Consider the following 26546-nt stretch of genomic DNA (forward strand, 5'->3'; position numbering starts at 1 on the left):
GAATTTTCTGATCTGACCTGAACTTGATTTTTTTGACTCGAAGCAAAAACGGGTTGACCCGTGACCCGACCTGTGTGTTTTTTTTTTTTTTTTTTTTTTTTTTTTTTTTGATTCAACCCGACCCAACCTGTGATCTGAACCTAAAACATTTTTTTTTTGGATAAAAAAATAGTAAAATTAAGACAATATTGGTTTAATTGTTTGTTGTGAGTTTTAAGGAAACAATTAAGACATTTACATAACTGCATGCAAATTAATTGAAAGATGAATGGTTGAACACTCTGTAATGAGTAAAGATTTTTAGATATCAAATAGCAAAATACATGTCAAGATAATCTGGTTACAATAGAGTTAAAAACATAGATTTAAAATTGTAGACATATGTGAGAAACATTCATAAGTGTGAAAATAGTGAAGCCAAAGTATCAAATTAGCATAAATTATGAATACTTAGACCTATTTTTTAACAATTTATGTCCAAAATAAATACTTTTTCAAAATAAATTATGATATTTTCTAGAGTGTGTGTTGCTTAAGAATGATATGATATTCATAAAAGAGACCATGTATAAATAAGTAAACAATAAAATTTTAATGTATATCTCAAATTAAAATAGAGTGCTAACCACAATTGATAATAGATTATAAAATTAACTTTCAAGATTGTGAATTTCTTATATGTTTTTATTCTTTGTCGAATGAGTTATCTAATAAGTCATTTGTAATTTTGTTTTATATTTTGAGATGTTGATATTGTGTAGAAATAAAACTTATGTATTTGTTTTATTTATCTCTGTGTTATTTTATTTTAGATAGCAATGTTAGGATTTGTATAATTTTAAAATTATTGAACAAGTATTAATAAGTTTAACTGAGTTCATTCTTAATATAAGTAGTGAATTCAAAGGTAATATTTTTTACATCAAGTAATTTGTTACATGACTTTCCAAATGGTAAATATATGTTGTTTTCTTTATAATAAAAAAAAATGACCCTACCCGACCCGCTTGTTTTGTCATGTCTAGTAATTAGCAAGGAAACAAATTTGGGTTTCAATAATGGAGGTAGCATAATTAAAAGAGAGATTCAACCAAAAAATAATTAAAAGGGATTCTCCATGGGCTCCTAATGCAAATTAACCGTCCATAATGAGCCCCCTAAAAGTGGTGTTGAAATCTAAGGCTAAGGCTAGGGCCCAAACATGTGATAAAACAAAAATGAACGGCCACATCACCCTCTGCCACGTGTCATCATCAAGAGGACGCCCTTCCCAACCCCACCAGTCTTTTTCTGTCTTTCAGTGCATGGGGCCTCTTCTGCTACTATAAGAGTATACCGCACATCACATGTTAACATTCAGAACAGTCAGACAGAGAGAGAAAAGAGAAAAAAGAAGAGAGAGAGAGAGAGCTCGTTAGCAAGAAGGTGAGGCCAGGATTTCTCAAAAATCCATAGAAGAGGTTGAAACTTCGAACCCCTTATCCTATCCTCTTCAACACCTTTCACTATATTTATGCTTCAAGTTATAATAAAGACTTCTCATTCTCAGAAACTCTTCTCTCTCTCTCTCCCTCATATTTATTATAGTTGTCAATGATTTCTGAATTGGTTTTTTGAAATTGTGTCTCCAAATATATATTTTCTTTTTGAAGCGACAAGAGGAAGGAGATGGCCCCAAAGTCTGGTAGAGGCAAGGCAAACAAAACCAAGGCAGAAAAGAAGAGGAAAGAAGAAAAAGGTTTAATTAGATTTCATTTTTTACTTACAAAGAAGCTCCTATATGTTTTTTTTTTTTTTTTTTTGGTTTTGTCTCTACTTCTTCTATATATGTGGGAAATTTGATTATTGAATCCTTATTTTCCTTTTTCTTGTTTTATTATAGTGCCTACTGTTCTTGACATTACTGTCATCACACCATATGATTCACAAGTTATTCTCAAGGTACTGATTTTTTTTTTTTTGCTTTTCTCTTCAACTATTTTACTTTATCTATGTGTTTCTTAACTAAATTTTGTTTTGGCTTACCAACCAAAATCTTTTGAAGGCAATCTCCACTGACAAGATACTTGATATAAGGAGGCTTTTGGCTGTGAATGTAGAAACATGCCACCGTACAAACTATTCTTTATCTCATGAGGTGACCCTTTTGATTTTTTATAAAGTAGATAGATACTCTCTTAATTTATCTAACATTCACGGTTATATAGTCTATGAATGCTAAATTAAAATTTTAATCTTCTTTATCAGGTCAAAGGCCAGAAATTGAATGATAGGACCGAGGTGGTTACTTTGAAACCATGTATTCTGAGAATGGTTGAAGGTAGGTGAAGCAATATTCTTACTAGTAATTCAGCATCAACCTTTGTGTCGGTCACGTTTTCATTACTCGTCTAATAAAAACTGCTAAATTTAGGTAGAATCCAAATCTTGCTTTCTTGCCTTATTACTATTTTGATGATTTCCTTTAACCTCATTACTTATTACAGGTATCATGTTCTAAAATATTTGTTGTACGCAGAAAATATAGACGTAAAGCTATTAGTAATTACCATAATTTATTCAAAGAGTGCCAAAAATGATTCCTTGAAGGGAGATACATGAACCCATTAATTAATATAAAAAGAGCGTAGAAAAAACACGTCACAAATTTTACTTAAAAAGTTATAATAAATTTTAAAGAAAGGTGAGTGTGAATCATGTAGTCACATTTCAAATTAGTTCAAATTAGTAAGTTGTACTATTCGATGGCATTACCTTTAATTTGTTATTTTCACCAACTTTATAATAATATCTTTCCTTTAAAGTAGTAACTATACCAAGTTACCAATTTTAATGATAAGTTTTGGTGTAGTTTTTGGTAAGTTTATTTATTATAAATATGTTTGGATCTGGTTTGATGAACGAACCTACTATTTAAATAAAATGAATCAATACAAATAAATTTTCCTTTTTGATAAGAATACAAATAAATTATACCAAAAGCACCCTGAGAGTTAATTGAACTACACATGTTTGCATTGAGGCACAAATTTTATTTTATGTTTTATTTTTACATTTGGCTAACTGGGTGAGTCTTTCCAAGAGAGAGTTAACAATTCCCAAAGTCCTTACTACCGTTCTTATTAAAAAAAACAAGAAAAAGAAAGATGAATTGCATAAATATCTTCATTCTCCAGTCTAGACTTCCATTGTTTTATCCCACCGCAGAACTTAAGTGGTGAAGAACTTGTCTCCCTTGTCTTTTTTTTTGAAGAGGTCTCCCTTGTCTCTTGTGCGAGCGTGCACTGTTTTTTAAATTCCTTTGTATTAAACATGCATTCTTAGTTTTGTTCTAGGTAAACTCACTCAATTATATATTTATTATTAAAATCACAATATATTAGTACTACACAATTGCTATTCAATATTTGAACTGGAGAGTCACATGTACAAAATTGTGCTTTTGATTTTTTTTTTTTTTCCCACTACTTGTTACTATTCCAATATAATATCAGCTTATTAGTGTTATTTTTTGTACTAACTCTTAAGAATTTAATCTGTTTTTTTTGGTATAACCTAGATTAGGTGTTAATAATTTTTCCTTTCAGATACCCCCCCATAAAGTGACTTTCTTCAGAGCAAATCAGAGGGGACCCTAGAAAGTTGTTGGTTAAAAATAAAAAATAATTATAAAAAAAATTGAAGGATCATTGGTTTCGTCGTCAAGCCCCGCCATAAGATTTAAGATTTTATTATCCAAGATCCTGAAGTGTGACCACTGACCCCAATGAAACTATTTATATCATTAGCTGTAAAGCAAAGAACCTTTTTATTTTTGTTTTATGTGTTTTTACCAAGTTAATTTATTTATTTATTTAGAGAAGAAGGTTAAAATTATTTAGAATAATATATTTAGTTGAAATTAAATTTTTTTTTACTGAAAGTATTATAGATAAAATTAAAAAATAGTTAAAATAATATAGTAAAATTCATAAATAGTACCAAAAAATATAATAAAATCTATAAATAATAATAAAAAAATTAAATAATAAAAAAAATTCGCTTTTTAAGTGCCAAACACAAAATGTACTATATACGTATATAGTAAATATATAGCCTAGTACTCTGTTTTTAGATCGTACTATATATAGTACTCTTTCAGTTTTACTCCTATCTCATGAAACATGCTTTACATCGAAGAATTAGATAGGTAGGCTTTTCAAAAGGAGGATCTAACTGCTGAGGACTTTAGCGGAGTGATTTTTTTTTTTGGGGGGGGCGGGGGCGGGGGGCGCGGGTGAGGGAGAATACAAAATAGAAAAGAAAGAAAATGAATGGAGTTTTCCTATGTGTTTGGTTGGAGGGGTGGATTTTGGAGAGAAAATGAGAAAAAATAGGCTTAAGATGAGAAATTACCCTTTCATAATAGGTTTTTTTTTTTTTTTTTTTTTTAATGTAATAGGAGCATAAAAGTAAATTTATAAAATTATATTTTCTATTCTCTCATTTTCTTGTCAATCAAATAAAAGAATTTTCTACTCTAATTTTCCACTCCAACCAAACATATATTAGGACAAACTTAAATTGTTTTTATTCACATTTTTCATCCCACCATTTTCTATTATTTTATTTTTCTCATCCCCAAATGGGCCCGTAATGAGTTAATGTGAATGGACAAACCAGCTTGGTCTGTAATGTTCCATACGTACCATCTTTACAATAGGGGACCGTTAGTTACTGAGTGACCACACCTCTCAGTTAACTTATTAGACCTACATTTGGTTGCCTTCTAGCCTAACCAAATTTGGCAACTAACCCAAGACCTTTGATTTTCACATTGACTAATTGTTTGCAAAACACAAATTTTGTTGAGTTCTTCTAGGGACACATAATAAAAATTTCACAACATTTCAAAGTAGCTTACCATCTCACACATTTTAAATTGAAGATTGTAGAGGGTCCATGTATGAGGTAATACGCTAATTTATGAATGTAAAATTGTTGTCCCTAGCTTTATTAAATTTTGCTACATAGTATTTATAATTTGATATGACAATAAATATGATTATTAGATTTTAAAATAATTAATGAATATCATAATTATTTGTTTTGTAATTGATAGACACATAAAATTTTAAATTATATAGTAAAATCTAAAATGTGTAGCATTCTCATAGCATCACTCAAAGACAATTTGATTACAACACTTACAAGTAGAACCACCATAAGTACTTGGTGAAAAATTGGTGTTGGATGCACCAATCATAAAACAGTTTTCCTATTAATATCGCATCACTTTTTCACGGTTAAGTAGTGAGAATGAACATTTGGGTTTTAGTTAGTTCAACTATAAAGTTTTTTATTATCAAATAAAAGATATATAATAACACATGTATTTTCTTCTTTGAAAAATATACATTATAACTCATTATAGAACATTTATTAATCTTTAACATGCATCCTTACCACAATTGTTAACTGTCCCCAAAAATATAGTATATATTTTTAAAGCCGAGGTGGGAATTGGGATAGTCTTATTTTCAGTTATTAACAAAAATGCCATTACGTATTTTTCAGAGGACTACATTGAGGAAGCCCAAGCGGTATCGCACGTGCGAAGGCTACTGGACATAGTGGCCTGCACCACGAGATTCGCGAAGCCCAGACGAAGCCCATCAACATCAGAGCTGAAGTCCAAAAAGAATAAGGCCCAAGCCCAGCCCAAGAGGGGTAGTAACTCCGCCCCACCTACACCGTCCGATGGAGGAAGATCCCCGTCATCAGAACCGTCGGTTGCGGCGGCGGCTGCGGCGGCGGCGGTCTCGGAGAACATTGGGATGGTGGCAATTCACCCAACCCCGAAGCTCTCCGACTTCTATGAGTTCTTCTCCTTCTCACACCTCTCTCCTCCTATTCTAAGTGAGTATTTTATTTTCTCCTTCAATTCTTGCTGCTCTGTTTGGTTCCTCAGAAAATGTGGGAAAATAAAAAGGAGAATTATAATATGTTTAGTTTTCGTTATTAGTAACTCTGGAGACAACAACCATAGGGTTTAAAATGTCACAATAAAAAAACTCGTGGCTTAATTTATTACTAGGCAGTAGGATTTTATTTATTTATTTTAGGAATTTTCCAATTTTTTTTTTTTAATAAATAATTTCACTTTTGGGCTCTAAATTTTGGTTGTTTTCATTTAGGCTCTTTTGGTTTGACCTTTCAGAGCATGTTTTTTTTTTTTTTTCCCCTTCACAATAATGGCATTCCTGCATTCCATAGTATTTTAGAGCTAGCATTTCATAATAGTTAGACATGCACTTAATGGTTAGGTTAGTAATGGAAATAGACGATAAAGGCCAATATGAAAATGGAATCAAATATGAAAGGGTCAAAATGAAAATTTTGAAACGTGAAGAGTTAAAATGAAAATAACCCAAACTTTAAGTGTCAAATGTTTATCTTATCAAAAAAAAAAAAAAAAAAAAGTGTCAAAAGTTTACTTTAGTCTAAGTGCTATCCTGTATTTTATCAGGTGTCAATTTGTTATTTAAAAGGTTGTACAGTATTTCTCTTTGTTTTTTTTTTTTTTTTCTAACAAATAATCTGATAGTTATAATAATGGGGAATAGGAGATTTGAATCCTGATTTGCCTATATAAGGAGAGTAGGCAATGCCATTGAGATACAAGACTTTTGGCCATGTGTCATATTTTAAGTGTAAACCAATGGTATCAAATGAAGAAGTGATTAAATATGCCACACGCCTAATAAAATTATATAGGATAATTGGATAAAGATTAGAGTAATCTCTTTCAAACTATTTTTTGTTGATTTAGTTGATCATTATGTTTTATTCACACAACTCTATAAGTTATTTAAATGAGTTACATGAATGTCAAATAGGTTGTATGATTAAGAGAAAACATGGGTGATCATTTAAATTTTCACATTGGGAAAATTTTCTTACAAATTGTTAAATTGATTGTTTTGTTATATAATTTTTGTTTTGCAGATTTAAGGAGATGCGACCAGAGGGATGTACAAGAAAGGCGTGATGGGGATTACTTTGAAATTCAGGTGCTATTGCTATTCTCCATTTTGTTTTCTATCTTTGCCTTATGGTTCAATGACGGTTGATTGAGCCTATGGTACTATTTTTCATCCCATCCTTAAACCTCTAAGCTTGTCTGAAGGTGATATTTGATCCAAATATCTATTAATAAAACCATTATTGAGTGAAGTAAAGCGAAGTATTAGATTATTAAAATTCGTTTTGTCCTTTTAGCAAATACTGGACAGGCCTTTTCTCAAGCTGATCATTTGAGCTAAGTGACATGGTTTTTGTTCATTAAGGCCTTTTCCAAGAGGTTGTTCAACATTGGCTCATTTGCCATAAGCATAAAACTGGTGGCTAACTTACCAATTAGATCTTCAGCTGAACATTAGCAGCCTAGTGTGTTTTCTAGTCTAGCTGCCATCTTCAATTTTCAAAACAGCTTTATAATATGTCATTTTGTAACTTACATGAAATTGTTCTTGATTAAGTTAGATTCTTTTGGAAGAAGAGCATGCTATTTTTCCTGTGAAGTACAGAACTTCACAACTATTTGTTTGATCATTAATATTGAACACCAATTCATTCATGCCATACTATGTATTATGTTCCTTTATGAGTAAATTAGCCTCTTTCAAGACATTAGTACAACTTTCTTAACTTTTTTCCTGTCTTCATGATAGTTTTGTTCAATCTTTCTGCAATTTAAGTTGACTAAATCTCATTAAAAAACTTCTTTTTCCATTTTAAATGAAGATATTTAAAATATAATTAATTCATGCAGATTAAGATCTGCAATGGGAAGCTAATACGAGTGGTTGCATCCTTGAAAGGGTTCTATACCATGGAAAAACAGTCTCTACAAAGCCACTCCCTGGTGGATCTTCTACCACAGCTTAGCCGAGCTTTTGGCAATGTGGGTACTTTATATATTACTTGAATTTTGATACATATATTTCACTTTCTTTAATTCTATTTACTAGTTTGCATATGTTGCGCATGAACCACTCTGTTTCTCCTTGCAATCACCTCACAGTGAGTGCAAATTGCTAAGTTTAGGCCAATTGTAGTAATTATTTTTTGATGGTTTATAAAGTAGCACATAAACTTAGTTTATAAAGTAAACTTAAAACCTTTGTTTGCAACTCAAAAATAAAAGATTATAATTTTTATTTTTTAATATGTAAATTCATTAATCTACTGCCAAACTGCATCACCACATGGTCGTTAACGAATTTGTTATGATTTGCTTAAATTTAACCTTACTTCTGAGAAGTGTTCTAATTTGATTTCTTTTCTGGATTGAAAAGCTATATTTTCAGAGGAGTTGTTAAAATTCTTCCATCTGAATTTATATTCAAATTAATCAGGTTGCATACCAAACCAAATTTATCGATTTGCGGAATAACCTTGGCTAGTTGAAGACACCAATGTCTCAGCTAATCTTTCTAATTGGATTCTGCTGAAATTTATTTCATTTGGTGACTTGGTCGAGAGTTAGCTGGAGTCGCATGTTTTTCGTCTGCAATATTATCTTGCTGATCTGTTTTGAACTTTATTGTTTAGTTTGTAACTAACAAATGTGTGATTAATGCAGGCATATGAATCTTTGATGAAAGCTTTTGTAGAACATAATAAGGTAGATATTCTTTCACAATAAAAAATTCAATTTAAAAACGTATTTTATTTACAGCAAAAATGCATAAGCTTTTTAAATAATTCGTTGTGTTCTTCTGATTCCCTCCCTTAGTTTGGTAATCTTCCATATGGATTTCGAGCAAATACATGGCTTGCTCCTCCATCTGTTGCTGATTCTCCATCAGACTTCCCATTACTACCAACAGAAGATGAAAATTGGGGTGGCAATGGTGGTGGCTGGGGAAGAAATGGTGAATTTGATCTTCGACCATGGGCAACTGATTTTGCAATTTTGGCTTGCCTACCTTGTAAAACTGAGGAGGAGAGGGTGGTCCGAGACCGGAAGGCTTTTTTACTTCATAGTCAATTTGTTGATGTCTCAATCTTTAAAGCTGTTGCAGCAATACGCCATCTCATAGATTCCAATATGCAAGCAAAGGATACAATAAGCAGTAAACCAGGCTCAGTCTTGCATGAGGATCGTGTGGGAGATCTGTCCATTATTGTAAAACGTGATACAACTGATGCAGGCTCAAAATATGATATAAAAACTGATGGCCGTCAATTATCCAATATGTCTGACAAGGAAGATGCTCAACGGAATTTGCTTAAGGGGTTAACTGCAGATGAGAGTGTAGTGATTCATGTAAGTACTTTTCTCCTATGCTGCAAGATTATATATGAATGCATGTTTAAAATGTGAGTAATATGTATCTAAATAAGTTTATAAATATAAGTGAAGGCTACTTTCTAGTTTCTACATTTTTTGATACTACGTATTCAATTGCAGTAGGCTGTCTCTGATTCCTCAGCTGATCTGTCTAGATATAAACCTAGTAATTTAAGCATTTTCAGTTTTGTTTCTATACTGAGCATGCATGTTGCCCTTCTCCCAACTATTTACTATAAGCTACACAAATTCTATGTCCAGTTTTGTTCATTGAAATTGAGTCATCGTTTTCTTTGATATCAAAGGCAACGTGTCTATTCCACTTCCTAATTATCCATTATCTTTGGTTCTTCTCCTTGTCCTTGTAATGCTCTTTGCACATGTCCAAACTTTCTCAAGTGGTTGAAACTTTTGCAGGATACATCCTCCTTGGGTGTTGTCAATGTAAGGCATTGTGGATACACTGCTACTGTAAAGGTTGTTGGTAATGTGAAGAAGGCAAAGTTTCACACTCAAGATATTGAAATTGATGATCAACCAGATGGTGGGGCAAATGCTCTTAACATTAACAGGTTTGATCCATAAGCTAATGCCCTCATTACTAAAGAATCTGGTTTTGATCCATTTGTAGTTGCATGCACATATTGCACACATGCTAGGCAATACTGTTGGCAGGTCTTAACAATATACAGCTAGCCTCACCTGCATCATATATTAATGATGTTGAGGACATTCACTGAAAACAGGAAAAAAATAAAGAAAAGAATGATAATCAGACTTGTTAAGTTAATATGCTTTGTAAGTGAATGACTGGTAATACAAATATAAAAGTTGTTAAAAAGGATTCTATAGCCTTTTTAGCCAAAAAATGGCAGTATGCCTTTGAACAACATGATGCGGTGGGTATGATTGGTGGCTTAGAACTCTTAAGTTCCTTTGTCTGGAGAATAATTATTTGGATCATTTTCCTAATTTCTGATCAACTCCTTTGAAACTTAAAAGAGAGTTGATTTTTCCTCTCATAAATATGGAAAATTCTGAAAAGTTAGGCATGTTCTTGTAATGCATAGCTTTAGATCCTCTAAATCATAAATATGCATGTGGAAATGCAGATTACTTGGCTCTGAAAACAATTCTCAATGGATTTAGTTCAGTTCCCTTATGCTGGATTCAATAGTAATGATCAAGTACTTTTGAAGTGCTTTAGAGAGTTTAAGATATATTTTTAAAGGCCGACTGTTGCTGCATGCATATTACCCTTTGGACTGATTGAATACAAAACTATTTTACAGCTTGAGGTTTCTGCTTCATAAGTTTAGTGCTGAACCATCAGGAGGATGTTGGTCACCTCAGTCTAACTTGGATGGCATGGAAGTGTCCAGATGTCTGGTCAGAAGAGTAGTTAAAGAGAGCTTGAAAAAGTTAAAGGAGATGCCCATTGATTTGAAGAGGTCTATAAGATGGGAACTTGGTTCTTCTTGGGTACAACATCTACAAAAGCAGGAAAGTCCAACTGGAAACAAGTCTAAAAGCCCAGATGATGATAATGGGGCTGAACATTCGGTCAAAGGTCTTGGAAAGCAGTTTAAATTTTTGAAGAAGAGGGAAAAGAAAGAAAATTGTGCAAGTAGCACTGATAATGAAGAAAATGATTCTAGACCTGACAATCTGAATTCGGGAACTGATTTGGGAGAGCTAAGCAATGGTGAACTCAAAGGCGTAGCAGAACTGGAGAAGCTAATTTCTGAAGATGCCTTCTTGAGTCTGAAAGAAACTGGGACTGGTCTTCATTTAAAGGTTTCTTTGGAACTCTAATAATTTTTGTTACATTATGAACCTGTTGATTCAATTTTAGTACATATGTGCTATTTTGCTTGTTCATTTTAACTGAATTTCCTTACAAAATAAATTGGGTTGGAGGAAACTACTTAAACCCATTATGTGGTGTGGATGACCATCAATGTGTATCTTCTAGTAAAGAGTCTTATTGTTGAATGAAGGACCTATGCTCAAATCCTTCTACACCAAAAAGAAACTCATTTGTGTGTTGGCCTGATGCTCAATAGAAATTATCATAGAGCAGATGCCTTAGGTTTCAAATCCTACTGTATGTATAAAAAAAGAAATAAGTCATGTGATTAAAAGTACACATAGATGATTATGTGAATTGCCATTTAGAAGGATGTAAGAACTTTGTTCCAAACCGATTTGGAGTGAATTTTCATTCAAATTTTATTCTTTCCTCTTCTTGTTAGAACATTTCATTGTTTATTTTTTGGTTGTTGTAATGTTGTTATTATGGTACCAATGTTGTTTCTTGTTATCTTTTGGACTAACTGTTTCAATTTGCTTCTTCTAACAGTCAATAGATGAGCTGATCAGGCTGGCACATGAGTATTATGATGAAGTTGCACTACCAAAACTGGTAATATTCTTTTTATACACTGAGTTTTGCTATGTACTTAAGTTTACAATGGTTATATGCAGGGTTATGAACTAGATCTCTTGTTTTCTTAGGTAACAGATTTTGGGTCACTGGAACTTTCTCCAGTTGATGGCCGTACATTAACTGACTTCATGCATTTAAGGGGACTGCAGATGCGCTCTTTGGGTCGAGTGGTAAGAAACAATCCCTCTATTTCTTTCTTCCTCCCTGCCTCCTCTAACAACATTCTAGATCAATGCTGTTCTGACTTTAGTCTCTAGAAAACCTGGAGGGGGATGATTTTAAAACTAGTAAATGTGCAGTGTTTTGTTTCTGTTGGTCCTAATCTCATTGTACAAATCAGGTTGAACTTGCAGAAAAACTTCCCCATATACAGTCACTTTGTGTCCATGAGATGCTTGCTCGAGCTTTCAAGCATCTACTTAGAGCAGTTGTTGCCTCTGTTGACAATGTAGAGGACTTACCGGCGGCAATAGCTTCGGCTCTAAATTTTTTACTTGGAAGTTGTGAGACGGAAGATAATGACAAAGAATTGAATGATGACCATATTCTTAGATTTGAATGGTTAAGAATGTTTATAGCCAGAAGATATGGTTGGACACTTAAAGATGAGTTTCGCCATGTGAGAAAGTTATCAATTCTCCGAGGTCTTTGCCATAAGGTAATTATTGCTTTTGATTGCACTTGCTTCTATTTTTTTCTCAAAGCATGATCATTCTTTATACTTGTTATTCTTCTCCCAGGTTGGATTGGAGTTGGTTTCCAGAAATTATGACTTGGAGTGCCCTTACCCATTCAGGAAATATGATATCATCAGCATGATTCCTGTGTGTAAGGTGGGAATCTCTCTCTCTCCCTCATCTATTCTGTTTTTGATTTGATGGTTACCACCTCTTTGCGCCAGATAATAGTGACTTAAAATAGCTTAGACTCTGAATTATTTTTTTGATTTGCTAGTTATCATCTCATTGAGGCAGCTAAAATTGGCTTAAAACTATCTCTGATTTTTTTAATTTTGTTGAACAGCATGTAGGATGCTCTTCAGCAGATGGACGGAATCTATTGGAGTCATCTAAAGTTGCTCTTGATAAAGGAAAGTTAGAGGATGCTGTTAATTATGGAACAAAGGTACTCTCCCATTCTGTCCATATAATAAAGGCATGTGCACTTTTCTTAGAAAGAGAACAGAAACTGACCTCACTGTAATACTCGCATTTGAAGGCACTAGCAAAGATGATAGCTGTATGTGGTCCATACCATCGAACCACTGCAAGTGCTTACAGTCTTCTAGCTGTTGTTCTTTATCACACTGGAGACTTCAATCAGGTAACAAAATCTTTAGTTGATCTTTTAGCTTTACTTGTGGGAAATTGAGCCAAGAATCTATCTTTTATTTATTGAAGCTAAGTACTAATCTTCATTATGTAAATTAAAGGACCCTGTTGTGTCTAGCGCTAATAAAATGTATAATTCTCAAATTCAATCTATAGCAGAGGTCAGATTACAATAAAAATACAAATTGGTCAAACTGAAATATGCTTTGTAACAACCACAACAACAATAATTGAGTGTTAGTCTCAAAACTTTGGGGTCAGCTATGTATCTTCAACAGACTTATTAAGGTCGGCCAAATGAATTGTACTAGATTTATTCAAAATAAAGTGACTAAATTTTATGTTGGCCATCAATCTACCACAACCTTCCTTCTTTTTCCAAACTTGGGACTACTTGTGAATAAAATATATGACACCAAGCACAAATACAGTTGGAATTGATGGCCAATGTGTATAAATGTTTAAATCGATGGTGCACTATAGAATCTTTTGTTTTGTTAATTTTATTTTTTATAATGTGAACCATTTACAATTTGTGAGACAATCTATTCCTGCCAACTGGTCTTGTAGCTCTGTGTCTAAACTTGGTTGTTACTGTATGAGAGTACTTATATTTTTTTATGCTCTAAAGTTTGAGTTCTTTTCCATTGTCTAGGCAACTATATATCAGCAAAAGGCTTTGGATATCAACGAGAGAGAACTTGGGCTTGACCATCCAGATACAATGAAAAGCTATGGGGATCTTTCTGTTTTCTACTATCGCCTTCAACACATTGAATTGGCTTTGAAGTAAGTTAGAGCAACGTATTGTTAAACTTGATATTTTGTCAAATCGATTATCTATGCTCTCTTCATTCTAGATTATTGTGCTGTATACTATTATATACTGACATTCTGATAAATGAGTTCCCTGTTGAATCTTTCCCTTACCCAACTATAAAATTCTAATTAATTTCAACAGAAAATTTTCACTATTCTCATTGTTTTTCATTCCTTGTCCTTCTATTGGTTCTCTTGATTAAACCTATTGGGTAATTTTCAGGTATGTAAACCGTGCTCTGTTCCTTCTTCATTTTACATGCGGACTGTCTCACCCAAATACAGCAGCAACATATATAAATGTGGCAATGATGGAAGAGGGCATGGGAAATGTCCATGTTGCTCTCAGATACTTGCATGAAGCTCTAAAATGCAACAAAAAATTATTAGGAGAGGATCACATACAGGTTTCGATCTCTTCTCTCTCTCTCTCTCCCCTATGAATACTGACTCAGGAAAAAACCAAAGCTGATGCAACAAAAAGATAAAATATAGGTAATCTAGGAGTTATCACTTCGGTTTGCTTAGATTCAACAATAAGAGAGAACAATCCTTATAGTCAACACCTATGGTTGGCTGGAGTCAGCACCAGACCATTAGAAAAATTCAAAGAGAAATTTATTAATCAATCAAATATGTCTTCATTGGAGTAGAATTGCACACTTATATAGACAACTAAAACTATAAACCCTAATTCTAGTTTACTTAAACAAGTTTTTTTTTTTTGGGATAATTTACAAAAATAAAAATAACGGTTGGTCTAGGAAATTAAATAAAAACACTAACAGCCTAATTAACTAATCAAACCTCAAATAAAATCCTACTGATCATTAAAAGTACAATTTAATTCCAAAATTTAAAAAAAAACTAAACTAAAATAAAATTGTATTTGCACTTCCAGCACAAATACCCATATTACATGCAATCTTCTCATAAGTTAAATGTTTTATTTTACCTTACAGACAGCTGCAAGCTATCATGCCATAGCCATAGCTCTTTCATTGATGGAAGCATATTCCCTGAGTGTGCAACATGAACAAACTACTCTTCAAATACTTCAAGCCAAACTTGGGCTAGAAGATCTTCGTACTCAGGTCACATATCTTTTACTATTGTTTGAGTTCATTAATTTTACAATCGGAAAGTATTTCCAATCTTGGTATCTTTACTGGAGTTCTTTACAATAACAATAATAACAAAGTCTTAAGTCCCAAAATTTTGGGGTTGGCTATGGATCCTCAATATATTAGTTAGGGTTGCCATGTGTATTGTTTTCTTCAATTCTATTCTATTGGAATTCGTTAAAGAAGTAAAATTTTGCAACACAACCAATCTTGGTATCTCTATTGAAATTTGTTATAGAAGATAATTTTGCAATACACAACAGGTTGAACTCAAGGATGATTTCAGCCAATCTGTCAATGGGGGATGCTCTTTCCAGATTTGACATATAAAGATGCTGTATGTTGTTAATTGCAGGATGCTGCTGCATGGCTTGAATATTTTGAATCAAAAGCTCTGGAGCAGCAAGAAGCAGCAAGAACTGGAACTCCAAAGCCAGATGCATCCATTGCAAGCAAAGGTCACCTTAGGTATTGATATGGTATTCCCAAATTACTTGGTTATAAATTGAATTATTATACTTCAGGTCACCCAAACCCTTGGCCTTTTCTTGCAGTGTTTCGGATCTCCTGGATTACATAAGTCCTGATCAAGATTTGAAAGGGAGTGATTCACAGAGGAAACAGCGGCGTGCAAAGGTAGGCGGATATTTCTTTCTTTACTAGAATTTAGGAACATATTGGTTTATGTTAACTGTCCTATCAGCAAGAAGTCAAAATTCATAACATTTGATACTAATGTTGTTTTGTGAACAATGTATTACCCTTGCACTAATATAATCACCTACTCGACACAAAGAGTAGGTTAAACTAAGCTTTATAAGCGCCTTTAATTGTTTTGGTTTGGTGAGATTTCTTTGCATGGCTTGCAAACACCATCGTTCAACTCAACTACTATAATTTCCACTTCTATTATTATGGAGCATGGGTAGGAAATGAAATGTAGTGCCAGCTGATTTCTAACTTTGGTTGAATTGGCTGCGTCATGCACATGCATGCTATAAATTTTGTAATAGTTCAGAATTTGATGGAGGTATCTATCCAAGTGCAGCCAACCATTTGGTTTCTCAAAGTGCCCATGAAAAGAGTGAAAATTTTCTAATCAATATGACCTTAGCAGAACCAGGTTCCATGCTTCTACAATATACTTACGTGGAATGAAATGCCCCTCATATGAAATTTATCCTTTTATTTATTTTTTATTTTTTTTTATTACCAATGCATCTGAAGCAGATGGGATGTTTTTGATAAACTGGATTTTTGTTGGTGGGTAAGTAAAGGGTGGTCTTAATCGGCTTGTTGTTCTTTTAGAGTTTGTTCAAAGGTTAATCAATGGCAGTCTTGTTGAACTTTAGAAATTCTAGAGCACAACCTTTTTGAACCTTTGACACATCTCAAGTTTTCAAAGATGTTCTCAGAGCATGCTAGTAAAAAGATATCTACCAAATTCTTCTTTTCTGCATATCTAGAATCATTCATTTGATGGATCCGCTAAAAAGAAAAACAGAACATTTTTTTTTTGTGTGCATACTTATCTTGATTTTTCCCATAACTTCCAGGTTTTGCATTTAAGTGATAAAACCCATCAAGCACAAAATGATGCTATAGGGGATGATGATATGCTGTATGATGGCCCAGAAAACACTGCACATACAACAGATGGAAATACAGAAGTAAAAGTCAGCAAGGTTCATCCTGAAGAAAATTATGATATTACTAGATATAGGCCGACAGTTGCAAGTGAAGTTGTTGAAGAATCTACTTCAGATGCAGGGTGGCAAGAAGCCAATTCCAAAGGGCGGTCAGGGAAAACTTCTGGCCGGAAGTTTGGGAGGCGACCCGTTCTTGCAAAGTTGATCGTTAACAATTCTGAATATTCAAATTTCAGAGAAAGTAGCTATAGGCATGACCTCATTTCACCAGTGCAAAAAACAACTCCAAAGACTGTTTTAACTGAGTTGTCTCCTCTGAAACAGTCAAAGGCTGGTAGCTTGAGCTCTGCAGAGGATTCAACTAATCTGAAGGCAAAAGCTCCTGTTTCCAAGGTTACCTCCAGTCCAGCAACTCTTACTTCCTTGGCCTCAAAATCTCTTTCTTACAAAGAAGTAGCTCTGGCACCACCAGGTACCATTCTAAGACCGTCGATGGAGAGAGTTGAAAAAATAGATGATGAAAAAATTGAAATTCAGATGTACAACATTCCTCACGAGACATCAAAGGATGAGGAAAGCAGCACTGGCTCTGTAGTTGAAGCAAGCCCAAAAGATGATGAAATCGAGCAAACTCATGAAGAAAGCACTCAAAAGGAAGACACTACACTGAAGGTTGAAGAGGCTTCATGTTCTTCTGACCAGGTAAAGCCTGTAGAAACAAATGGGAGTAAGCTTTCTGCCGCAGCTAAACCATTTAATCCAGGACCCATGCCACACCTTTTAAACTCAGTTGCAGCGACTAGTATATATGATGTAAACGTTAGTCAAGGCATGCTTGCAGAGCCTGTTCTTACTCCAGTTGCTGCCAGGATTCCTTGTGGTCCTAGATCACCCTTGTATTATAGAAACAATTATTCTTTCCGCATGAAACATGGCTTTTTGAGACATCATACCCTTGGCAAGGGAAGAAGTGGATTTGGGCCTCCAAGAATGAACCCAGATGCACCTGAGTTTGTACCTTGGAGAGCTAGGCAACCATATCCTGGTGATGAAAATTCTCACATTCAAAATGAGTCAAATTCTATGTTTGAAATGAGTAGTGCAGAGGAGGAGAAGCTGGGTGATGAATCCAATAATGAAGTTAAAGATGGGGCTTCAAAAAAGAATTTCTCCGAGTCTGAAAAGTCAGAGCTTGCAAGTCAGATACTGCTTAGCCTCATTGTAAAGTCAGTCCATCATAATATGGAACATGTGAGTGAGCCTGCAGTTAGTGAGAAAAAATTGGATTGTTCAGAAAATTCTTCAGATGCAATAGCAAATGACAGTGCAATTATAAAAATTCTCAATGGAAATGAGGGGAAGGACTTGGTTTCTCAATGTGATGATTGTGAGCAGCCAAAAGCAGATGTAAATAAGAATAAAAATGGTGATAGTGAAGGATTCATAACTGTCACAAAGAGGAAAAGAAACAGGCAAAGGTTTCCAAATGGGGTAACTGGGTTGTACAATCAGCAATCTATCTGTGCTTCTGTTCGTTGAAGAGTGGGGATGACCTGAACTAAAATCACCAGGAGTTCATTTAATATTCATCATCAAGAAGTCAAATGGGGTAACTGGGTTGTACAATCAGCAATCTATCCGTGCTTCTGTTTTTTGAAGAGTGGGGATGATCTGAACTAAAATCACCAGGAGTTCATTTGCTATTCATCATCAAGAAGTCACCAGGATGGCATTGCATGTTCATCTCCTAGTTCTAGTCTCGTGAATCTCTTTGCATCGAGTGTAGAAATTATTGAAAGTGAAGTTTTGGTAATAATAATAATTATTTTTTTCTGTTGATTTATAAGTTTCACTTGGGACGTTTTAATAACCAATGTAATATCTCTCTTATAGTAGAGATTTTGTCTTATCAATAAAAAGCTAATTGGCTAATACTTCCATTATTCCTCCATATGTGAGTGTGTTTTTGTTTTGGATTTTTTCCATTTATAATCTGAAGTGGACTTTTAACTTATTCCAACTCCGTCTATGCTCTGATGAATTAAAATTGAGCTACTGTTTATTTTTAAGTTCTGTTTCTGAGAATTTATAAACTTTGGACTAGTAATGTTTTTGTAGGTCACTTTGCAATAAAGAGAAGTGCTATTTGCATTTCACAAAGACATTTTTTAAAGTGTTGATCTCTTCTCTCTCTCTCTCTCTCTCTCTCTCTCTCTCTCCACACACACACACACACTTGGTGACACACAGAGATGCAGATCGGTATAGAGAATCTGCAATGAAAAGCATGTCCGAGGCTACTTTAACATAGCTTGATCATGATGCAGATTCTTGTCAATATGAAATCTTAAATGAGAGTTCAATATACACTGTAGTCCATTGTTGCTCCGAATACTATAACATAGGATCCATTTTACTAGAGGACGGACATTCACCATGAGGCATTATAGGAGAGGGTGGAGGTTTCCCTGGAGCATCATTTTCCCTACTCCTAAAAATACAAGCTGATCTCTGTTTATTTCTGTTGGTCTTGCTTTTTCTGCACAGAAAGGTAATAACTTGTCCATGGCCACTTTTCATTTTCTGACCTGTTTAATAGGAATAAATAATTATGTAATTAGGAAAATATTAATATGATTTTTAACTAAAATATTTGGGAGAATCATATATACATACATACATATAAATATAAATTTGAGTGCTAAAATTACATTTCTTGTCACATTAGTTGCACATTATTTAGGAGAACTTTGTCACAACTATAATTGTGTGATTATCATTTATATATATATATATATACTTGGCGCTACAACTGATGTATTTAGTACAAGCTTTGTCTCCAATGCTTCAGAACTTCATGTTTTCTTTTTTGTGGGAAACAAATCATTGCCGAAATGGTATTAGCCTAGGCAATATTGTGAGGTTACACAAACTTTTAACTTTGACTGGCACAGGCAACTCAGCTAAACTGTGTAGATCACAAACAGTAAAATCACAAAAAGTGCAGATATTGCAATGATCAAGAATTTGGTGGTTTTCTAATTTCATCTATTCTTGGGAAATTAAACAGGATATAAGCCTGATGAATCTGCCCCCCATCCCCATGTGTACTATTGAAAGAGTCTATTCAAAGATAAGAAAAAATGGGCCTATTAAATTCAAAAGAACAACACTGATCAATAATAATATCTTGACATTTCTTTGATGCATGGCTATAACTTTCAGGACTCAGGAGTATGAAATCTTCAATTCATCGTGTCATGTCAAGTAATTAGTCTACGACGCATTTTTTAAATCAAGGCTGAATCATAGTTAATGCCTATGCCTATTATTGCAGTATAGGGCCTATAGGCCCAAGTCTGAATAGTATTCTAATTAGATTCATTTTATTAGGACCTAGTGCAAGTAAAGTAAATCCTAATCATATTGCAGTAACCTTATTTTTAGAATCGGTATATGATTAGATTAGGTGAGCCTCTCTCTCTCTCTATATATATATATATATATTCCTAATGGCCTCATTATAATAAAACAATTTAAAATAGTAAAAATGTCGTTGTTTAGAGTTTTTTCGTTATGGACATAAACCATCAAATTGTACAAAATTAATTATGCTTTACTTGTTAATTTGGAGGGCCCGGCAACTGTCTACTGTGCATTATGTTCAAGAAAATAGAGGAGAAGATGATTACTATAGTCTACACGGTTACAAGGCAATATTCATATATACTAGGAAAAAAAAATGGTAAAGGAAGGAGACGAATAATTGTGCAAAAATGAATGATAGAATGACAATAAAAAATAAAATGTAAAAAACAAAATTCCTTAATCCAGTGAATCGTGAAGTGAAGGTATACTAATCCCAACAGCATCGTATCCGGTTCCAAAATCAGAGTAACTAGTCGCTAACCCGTGCGATACACGGGAAAACTATTGAAAATAAGATTTTAAAAAGAAAATTTTATTAATTTTAGTTTATATCGAATGTTTATTTATGGTAGTTTAAAATATTATTTCAAATCTTCATTTCATTTTATTTTAGTTGGAATAACTTATATAATTAAATGAAATGCTTATAAATAAGAGATGACATTAATAATATACTATATATAGTTAGTGATTATTCAAGATATCATTCAAATATGAAAATTTTTTGGTTCTAAAAAAAGAACAATATTAATGCATTTAAACACAAAATACTATATTGTCCAATAGATATTACAACTTTAAAACTAAAACATGAGTAGTGATTTTTAATGGATTGGGGTAATAGCACAACTTTAAATAGAAAAAAAAAATTGATTTAAAATGTTCTATGTAGCAAATTTGAAACCTATCACCAAGAAAAAGAATTAAACCTATTGGAAATTTATTAGTTGGTACCAATGCAAGTAATTGGTACGCTAAAATATATTGATGGGTAGATAATGGTGACAATGAGAGAATAAAACTTTATAGGAAAAAAATAATATGAATAAATTACTTGTGTATCCTTTGAAGCTACTACCATCTCTATAAAAATTTTGAGGAGAAAAATAGAATGAAATATATTAATAAAATAAATATATAAATTTTATTATTGATGCATCGATTTCTCTAATGTTAAAGTGAAAAAATAATATTCACTCTCACAACAACTCAAAACATTTACTTAATATATTATATCATTCATACCATCCAGCCACCACTTCCATTCCGGGTGATCATCTCTAACCACTCTCTGAAATTTTGTGGTTGCCTATGTTTCCTACCCAACACAAAATTCTGCTCCCCACCATTAAACAAAACTTCGCAAATAAGTCTTGTCACATTTAGAGATCTCAAACCAACCATTTTCATTGTAGAAGCCAAAATACACACTCAGTAGTTCCACCACTATAAATTATACAACAAATTGAGCTATAGCAAATATTGGTAACACAAAATCTCATAAAGGATTTAAAAGTATATTCCAAGAGGAAAAAAACAACAAATTTTTAATACAAATAGTTAGAGTCTACCTTTTAATTTGGAGTATGTACATGTTTTCTTAAAGAATATAATCATATGAAACTTGAAAGCAAGTTCAAAGAATAGGTGCAGTACATAAAAGCTAGTCATTCATTTAAGTTGGAGAAAAAAATCCATTCTGGTTCAATTGAAAAAGCATAAAAAAATGACAGTCATGTTTTTACATCACACAAAAAATGACATTGAGAAAATAAGGCCAACAAATACATCTCACCCTGATTAAATCAACAACACAGCATCACATTCCCTACTTATCTTCCTCCTTACCACTCTCCATGTATTATGACTTCTAGAACAACAACAAACAATCACTTACAAATTTTATCAAACGACGTGTAAGAAAAAAAAAAAAACTTAATGAAAAGAGAGAATTTTAAAAAGAAAAGAGAGTACCATGTTGAAGCAACACCAGCATCAATATAACCAAGGGTTGTTTTTTCTCTCAAGGCCTGTGCAGGCTCCTTTGTGCCTAAAAATTGAAAACATAAAATGAGGTTTTTGTAGGTACCTATGTATTTTTCGGTTATGAAGTCAACAGATTAAAAATATGTATCATGCCTTTTGATTTTGCATAATGATAGAGGTATTTGTTAAAGCTTGCTATTTGTTAAGTCTCTCTTAACCCTCTCTCTGAATCTCTGCCTCAAATTTATAATATCTAATACCATGCCCATCTTGCATAATCATATATAAATGAGTTATATAACTCTTAAACAACTATACTAACCAACCCCGACCTTCAAAACAAATTCCCAAAGAATCCAAAATAGCGGTAGCCCTAACATAACATTCCGTAGGCTATCATATAAGACAACCCAGAGATTATAATAATTTATAAAAAGGAAAAACCAATGTAAATGAAGACGACAGTAACACTATATATCAAACCAAAACAAACCCAAAATTGAAATCAAATAGAAGAATCCCAGGAAACAAAAAGCCAATAAAAATTGCATAACCAAAAAAAGGGAAAAAGAAAATCCAAACCAATGTAAAATGAAGATGAGAAAAACACTATATATCAACTAAAACAAACCCAGAATTAAAACCAAATAGAAGAATCCCAAGAAACCAAAAATCCAATAAAAATTGCATACAAAAAAAAAGGGAAAAAGAAAATCTAATTACAAAAATTTCGTGATTCTTCTTTGCCATAGATTTGACAACAAAGTAAGAAGAAGAAAACGTGGAAATCTGCAAAGAAAAAAAAAAGAAAAACTTAAATCCAGAGCAACCCACAACCACAAACCAACAAAATTCCATGAAAACAAAAACAAAAAAACTTAAATCCATAGCAACCCACAACCACAAACTAACAAAATTCCATGAACAATTGAAGCGGATAAAGAGAGAGCAATATATAGAAATTAAGGAGAGTAAAAAACATGTTTTAATTACCTCAAAATAAAATATGATGGGCTGGATTGAGCGACGATGGAGAGGCAAAGAGAAATCGATGCAGTGGCAGTGATCCATGGTGGCGGTGGCGGTGGGAGGATCGAGTTTTGGCGTGCCAGTGTATGTTAGAAAACAGAGAGGTTGTAGGGTTTAGACGTGAAGGCTAAAAAAAGAGTTGTAAACTTAGATTAGGGTTCTAAATTGATAATCTATATATTAATATATATAATATATATAATATATAATATAATATAATACTAATAAAACGTTAAGAAGAATTTAAAAAAAAAAAAAAGAAAAAAAAAAGAAAAGAAACACTTAGTGTACGTTTTAGCTAAAAAACGTTAAGAAGAATTAAAAAAACATTTTATTTAGCAAAAACGTTAAAAAAAAAAAAAGGTGACGTGAAAGCTGATGGGGGGGGGGAATAAATGGAAAAATTCTAATATAAATAAAACATAAAAAATAATTAAAAAAAAAGGTGACATGGAAAATTGTGAAGCTAGCAGAGGCTTCGGTTTTATATATATATATATAGACTAAGAACACATGAAAATAAAATTAAAAATTAAAAAGGGGTCAAATATGCTCATTAATTCAAACTAAACTTTGAGTATGCGCTCACACGCATGCTCAGAGGCTCTTCTATTTTTTTGGTAAAGATTAATAGTTTGCATCGATTATAATTTGGGATTATTACATTTTCCAATCACAAAGAAAATCTAGGGGTATAATGAGAGAGTATTATGTGTTTGCGGGTAAAATAATTTGTTCATCACACCTCTATTTTATTATTATTATTATTTTTTTTTTTTGTAATTGGAAAATGTACTTGATAGGGGTATTTTAGCCGAAAGTTAATGTCCTTGGACATGTCACGCAAGGACGCAGACGGTGCCAGCAAGCCTGTTAGCTTTACGGAAACAAATGGAAGACCTGGGGTGACGGGAACATGAGCGACAACCCTGCGGTAACAACCTGACAGGCGCTTCTATAAACCAACGAGGACGGGGCAAAGAGGCCGACGGGGTGAAGAGGCTAACGGATCTAGCGTGGCTTGACTTGGTCCCCATGAATGCCTAAACATGGAAATATCTTGTATAACATGCAAGATAAAACCCATTACTCACTCATATCTCTCTTATATGGAAAGGCGCCTTGAAATCTTGGAAACCCTAAGTGCCAGACCCGCCAAGCAAGGAAAGATCCCTATTTTGAAGGGATTTCGATTCGCCTTTCACCACTATATAAACACTAGGCCTCCACTTTTCTCAAGTACACAGAAACTCGCTAGCTCTCTCACTATAGAGTTCATAGAGACTTCTCATTCACTAACTTGACATTCAAAAGGGTTTTGGTCAATACCACACCGGTGCTTTCTGTTTGGTCCCTTTGTTCTTATTCACAGGTATCCATTTGAGCAACTTGGAGCCTACAACCCATTGACAATTTTAGCACATCATCAGTACTAATCCCAAATTATAATTGATGCAAATTATTAACCTTTAAAAAAAAAAAAAAGAGCCTCTGAGCACGCACGTACGCAGTGTAGCTTAATTGGCTGAAATTTCCTAACCCGAAATATTAGATAGTATTTTTTTTTTATTGGAAAGGCTCTCATGTTATGTAGGGGGTTTTATTTTATTTTATTTTTTTGTGTGTGTAATGGAAGTTGTGAAGTTATCTTTAAAATTGTCTTAAATGTTTTTAAACACCATGAATACCATTTGAAAAGTCCACCTATTCTCAAAGTTAAAATCAAGTCACATAATTTTTTATTTTTTGTATTTTGGTGCATCTATTTTTTTTTTTTTTTTTTTTAATCCTAGGCCAAGAAGTTTTGTTTGTTTTTTTTTTTTTTTTTTTTTTTTTTTTTTTTTTTTTTTTTTTTTTTTTTTTTTAAAGCTGGCACAATTCTAAAGCAAATGTTTTAATTGCCTAAAAATGAAAAAAAAAAAAATTAAAGTATTAATTTTTTAAAACACCAAGAATACTGTTTGAGAAGGCCATCTATTCTCAAAGTTTAATATCAAGCCACATAATTTTTTTGAACCCAAGCCCAAAAGTAATTTATTTTTTAAAACTGGCATAATTCTAGTACAAAAGTTTCAAATGTCTAAAAAAAGCAAGTATTAATAATAATAATAATAATAAATAGTTTTAAATTTTTATGAGAAAGGCTTGCGCGTAAGCAATATTATCTTTTAATTAATTTTAAAAATGTATTTTCTTATAAAAAATGAAAAGAAGTTGTAGTGAAAGGCACAACAATTGCTAGGGATAACTAATTTCATATGGAAAAGATTTGATTGAGAAAAATAAAGTTAAACTATAGGAGTTTCAATTAATAATGATATGTTCATTACCATTCCAAAAAATAATAAATTGAATCCAACGTAGAATTACACAAATTGATAAATATAGACATAGGTAGGCTGATTTATTTATTTTTTTACAAAAAAAGGTCTTAAACAACCAACTACCACTTTATATGAGCCTTGAATCATACAATATTTTTGTAAAGTCTCTCGCCCGAAGTCATCTAATATGCCCAGTATGCAATCCAACAAAATTGTTGATATGTAACCCTAAAAAAGGGTAAGGATTAAAAATAAGAAAAACAGCAAACATTAAATAGGAGGCAACATTGGTATTGCACCGTTGTTACTTCGCAATTAAGTAAGCTATTCAATCTCATTAATCATTGCAGTCCACAGTAGTCCCTAAAAAAGAAGAAAAAAGAAACCACAGTGCTACAGAGGATAAATATCAAAACTTGACAACATGATGTAAATGCTTTTGTAAAAATAACGTACCAATATTCAACAAAAACTAACTACGAATTGTGAAATCCTCATCAAAAGACAAACCGTCAGTAGCTATGATAAAGAAGTCTTTTGCTTTTGTAAATAGAGTTTCTTCTTTTTGGATTTTGATGATGGTGTATTGTATTAGACTCCAATAGCAACACAAACCCATTCACAACTTGTTCATAAAAATTAAATTAAAAAAAGGAAGGAAAATAACCCATAATTAAATACTACAACCACTATTATAAATTTCACAAAAAAATCCAAAGACAGAATTTGATTCCTTTTGTAGAACACTGTTTTAGCAATAGAAAGAAATGAGGATGAGAACAAATGGAGAAACAATATAAAAAAACTATGCAGAGAAGCTGACATATGAGATACTTTTAAACAAAGATAATGTATGTTAATTTTTAAGAAAAAGATGTGTCAAATATGTATGAGATATATTTTTCTTTTTAGAAATTGTGTGAGATATATAAATTAGAGATAGTAACTGTAGGGTCACAATTTGAGGCCCAAGCCCAAAATGTATGGAGTATTAGTCCAATGAGCCCAATACAATGAATTTGTAGAGAATGGGTTGAAAACTTGGATCTTTGTGAATTAGATGATCGAC

The 26546-nt window shown here is 32.8% G+C and overlaps 1 protein-coding gene and 1 long non-coding RNA gene across 3 annotated transcripts; one reads left to right on the forward strand and one right to left on the reverse strand.

Annotated features, from left to right (window-relative positions):
- The first annotated feature begins 1364 nt into the window (after window positions 1-1364).
- On the forward strand, window positions 1365-18660 carry LOC115991404 (protein TSS). 2 transcript variants are annotated; one of them, XM_031115098.1, is made up of 24 exons: window positions 1365-1460; window positions 1653-1738; window positions 1883-1941; window positions 2045-2137; window positions 2248-2320; window positions 5557-5898; window positions 6988-7052; window positions 7814-7945; window positions 8627-8668; window positions 8780-9313; window positions 9755-9909; window positions 10630-11134; window positions 11700-11762; window positions 11855-11956; window positions 12127-12444; window positions 12527-12619; window positions 12810-12911; window positions 13005-13109; window positions 13773-13906; window positions 14160-14343; window positions 14899-15030; window positions 15416-15528; window positions 15615-15696; window positions 16617-18660. In XM_031115098.1, exons 2-24 carry the CDS (start codon window positions 1669-1671, stop codon window positions 18246-18248), a joined length of 5130 nt encoding a protein of 1709 aa, XP_030970958.1. In that variant the 5' UTR covers window positions 1365-1460; window positions 1653-1668; the 3' UTR covers window positions 18249-18660. The 2 variants fall into 2 exon arrangements, with proteins under 2 accessions (XP_030970958.1, XP_030970959.1); XM_031115099.1 differs by having other exon boundaries at window positions 1408-1425; window positions 16617-18380.
- Window positions 18661-21806: 3146 nt separating this feature from the next.
- On the reverse strand, window positions 21807-23265 carry LOC115988623. The gene is made up of 3 exons (XR_004091595.1): window positions 23118-23265; window positions 22113-22188; window positions 21807-22008 (listed from the first exon to the last, which is right to left on the reverse strand). It is a non-coding gene; the product is annotated as an uncharacterized LOC115988623 (long non-coding RNA).
- Between the last annotated feature and the right edge of the window lie 3281 nt (window positions 23266-26546).

Source organism: Quercus lobata, chromosome 5 (assembly GCF_001633185.2).
Source record: "Quercus lobata isolate SW786 chromosome 5, ValleyOak3.0 Primary Assembly, whole genome shotgun sequence".
Classification (NCBI taxonomy): Eukaryota; Viridiplantae; Streptophyta; class Magnoliopsida; order Fagales; family Fagaceae; genus Quercus; species Quercus lobata.

What these genes read in the sequence shown, in the direction of transcription:
- LOC115991404 (XM_031115098.1), top strand. Translation starts at nt 1,669, where the DNA reads ATGGCCCCAAAGTCTGGTAGAGGCAAGGCAAACAAAACCAAGGCAGAA. An exon ending in AAGTTGCACTACCAAAACTG is followed by an intron (nt 11,763 to 11,854) that starts GTAATATTCTTT and finishes TTGTTTTCTTAG; the next exon opens with GTAACAGATTTTGGGTCACT. An exon ending in CACATTGAATTGGCTTTGAA is followed by an intron (nt 13,907 to 14,159) that starts GTAAGTTAGAGC and finishes GGTAATTTTCAG; the next exon opens with GTATGTAAACCGTGCTCTGT.